This window comes from Aplysia californica, unplaced genomic scaffold (genome assembly GCF_000002075.1).
Source record: "Aplysia californica isolate F4 #8 unplaced genomic scaffold, AplCal3.0 scaffold01245, whole genome shotgun sequence".
Classification (NCBI taxonomy): Eukaryota; Metazoa; Mollusca; class Gastropoda; order Aplysiida; family Aplysiidae; genus Aplysia; species Aplysia californica.
Genome location: NW_004798515.1, coordinates 82118 through 83246, shown reverse-complemented (window position 1 = coordinate 83246; position 1129 = coordinate 82118). Strand labels below are relative to the sequence as shown.

General features: G+C 39.1%; 1 protein-coding gene across 1 annotated transcript in view; it reads right to left on the bottom strand.

Annotated features, from left to right (window-relative positions):
• LOC101853515 (hyphal wall protein 1) overlaps nucleotides 1-1129 on the bottom strand; it is a 7307-nt gene that overhangs the window by 5288 nt on the left and 890 nt on the right. Inside the window, exon 2 of the mRNA XM_005112347.3 lies at nucleotides 259-444. Within this exon, the coding sequence (XP_005112404.1) occupies nucleotides 259-444 (186 nt within the window). The remainder of the gene's footprint in view (nucleotides 1-258; nucleotides 445-1129) is intronic.

The window sequence follows — 1129 nt, the reverse complement described above, 5'->3', positions numbered from 1 at the left end:
ATATTATATACATGTGACATATATGGACTTTGGGGCAGCTGATTCTGGTTCAAATCCACATTGGTGGTTTCGTAAAAGTTGTCTCTCATTTGTAGAGAGTATACCTATCATAATTACGGTTTTTCACACCAGTCGGTCTTGTCCTGATCGGCGACATTGACGTTAGTTAAAAACCCGTAAAAATTCCTTTACATCCTCCTCCCCAAACCCCCCACAAAAAAAAAAAAAACCCCCCCAAAAAGCAAAGAAAAATCTGACCCATGCTAGGGTTGTTGGCGATGAAGTCACGGCAGACGTCCTGGTCACAGCGCGTGAACACCCCGAGGGTGGAGTTGCCATGCTCAGACACCTGCCAGTTCACCGTGGCCACGCCTATGAACTGCAGGATCACGCCCAGTAGCGTCATCACAAACCCAATGCGGATCACGGCGCCGCCGCTCAGCACTGTGGGAGAAACAATATATGTGAGGAATCGTAGTGAAATCAGGCGCTCGTCAAAATAATAAAATCAAAGAAATCGACATTTTTGGGGCTGAACCCAATTTTTTTATTTTTTTTTATTTTTCGGCTCAACACTTTTTGGTCCTTTGAAAAATACATTTTTGTGTTATTTTTCTGACAAAAATTGACTAAAATAACAAAAAAGGTAAATTTTCAGTCTCCAAGGACTCTCAAGCTATGGAAGTTACTAAACTTTGGCGGCCATTTTCTCACTAATTTTACCTCCGAAACCAGGAGACCCTGACCTTCCATTGCAAGTATTTCGACTTCTATTCAACATACAAAGTAGATGTATTATTTTTTTCACTTAAAGAAAAGCAAACAAACAGTTTTAAGATGATACCAATAACCCCATATGCCCAAAAATTGAAAGGCGTCAGATTCCACCTCATCGTGTCATTTTTTTATTTTGTTCCGTTATTTTGCTTGAGGGGTGAGGGAGAGGGGGAACTGGTGTTTGTTTTTGTTTTGTTTCGTTTCGTTGTTTTTTTTTATTAAACATTTTTACCGAAAAGAATGGTGCTTTTTGTTCTGAGGTGTAGATCTAGATCTATGTCAAAATCTGCAGAATCGGTGCTTAATATAGATCTATAATATGTAATCAATTTTAGTGGTAATAAAGAATATA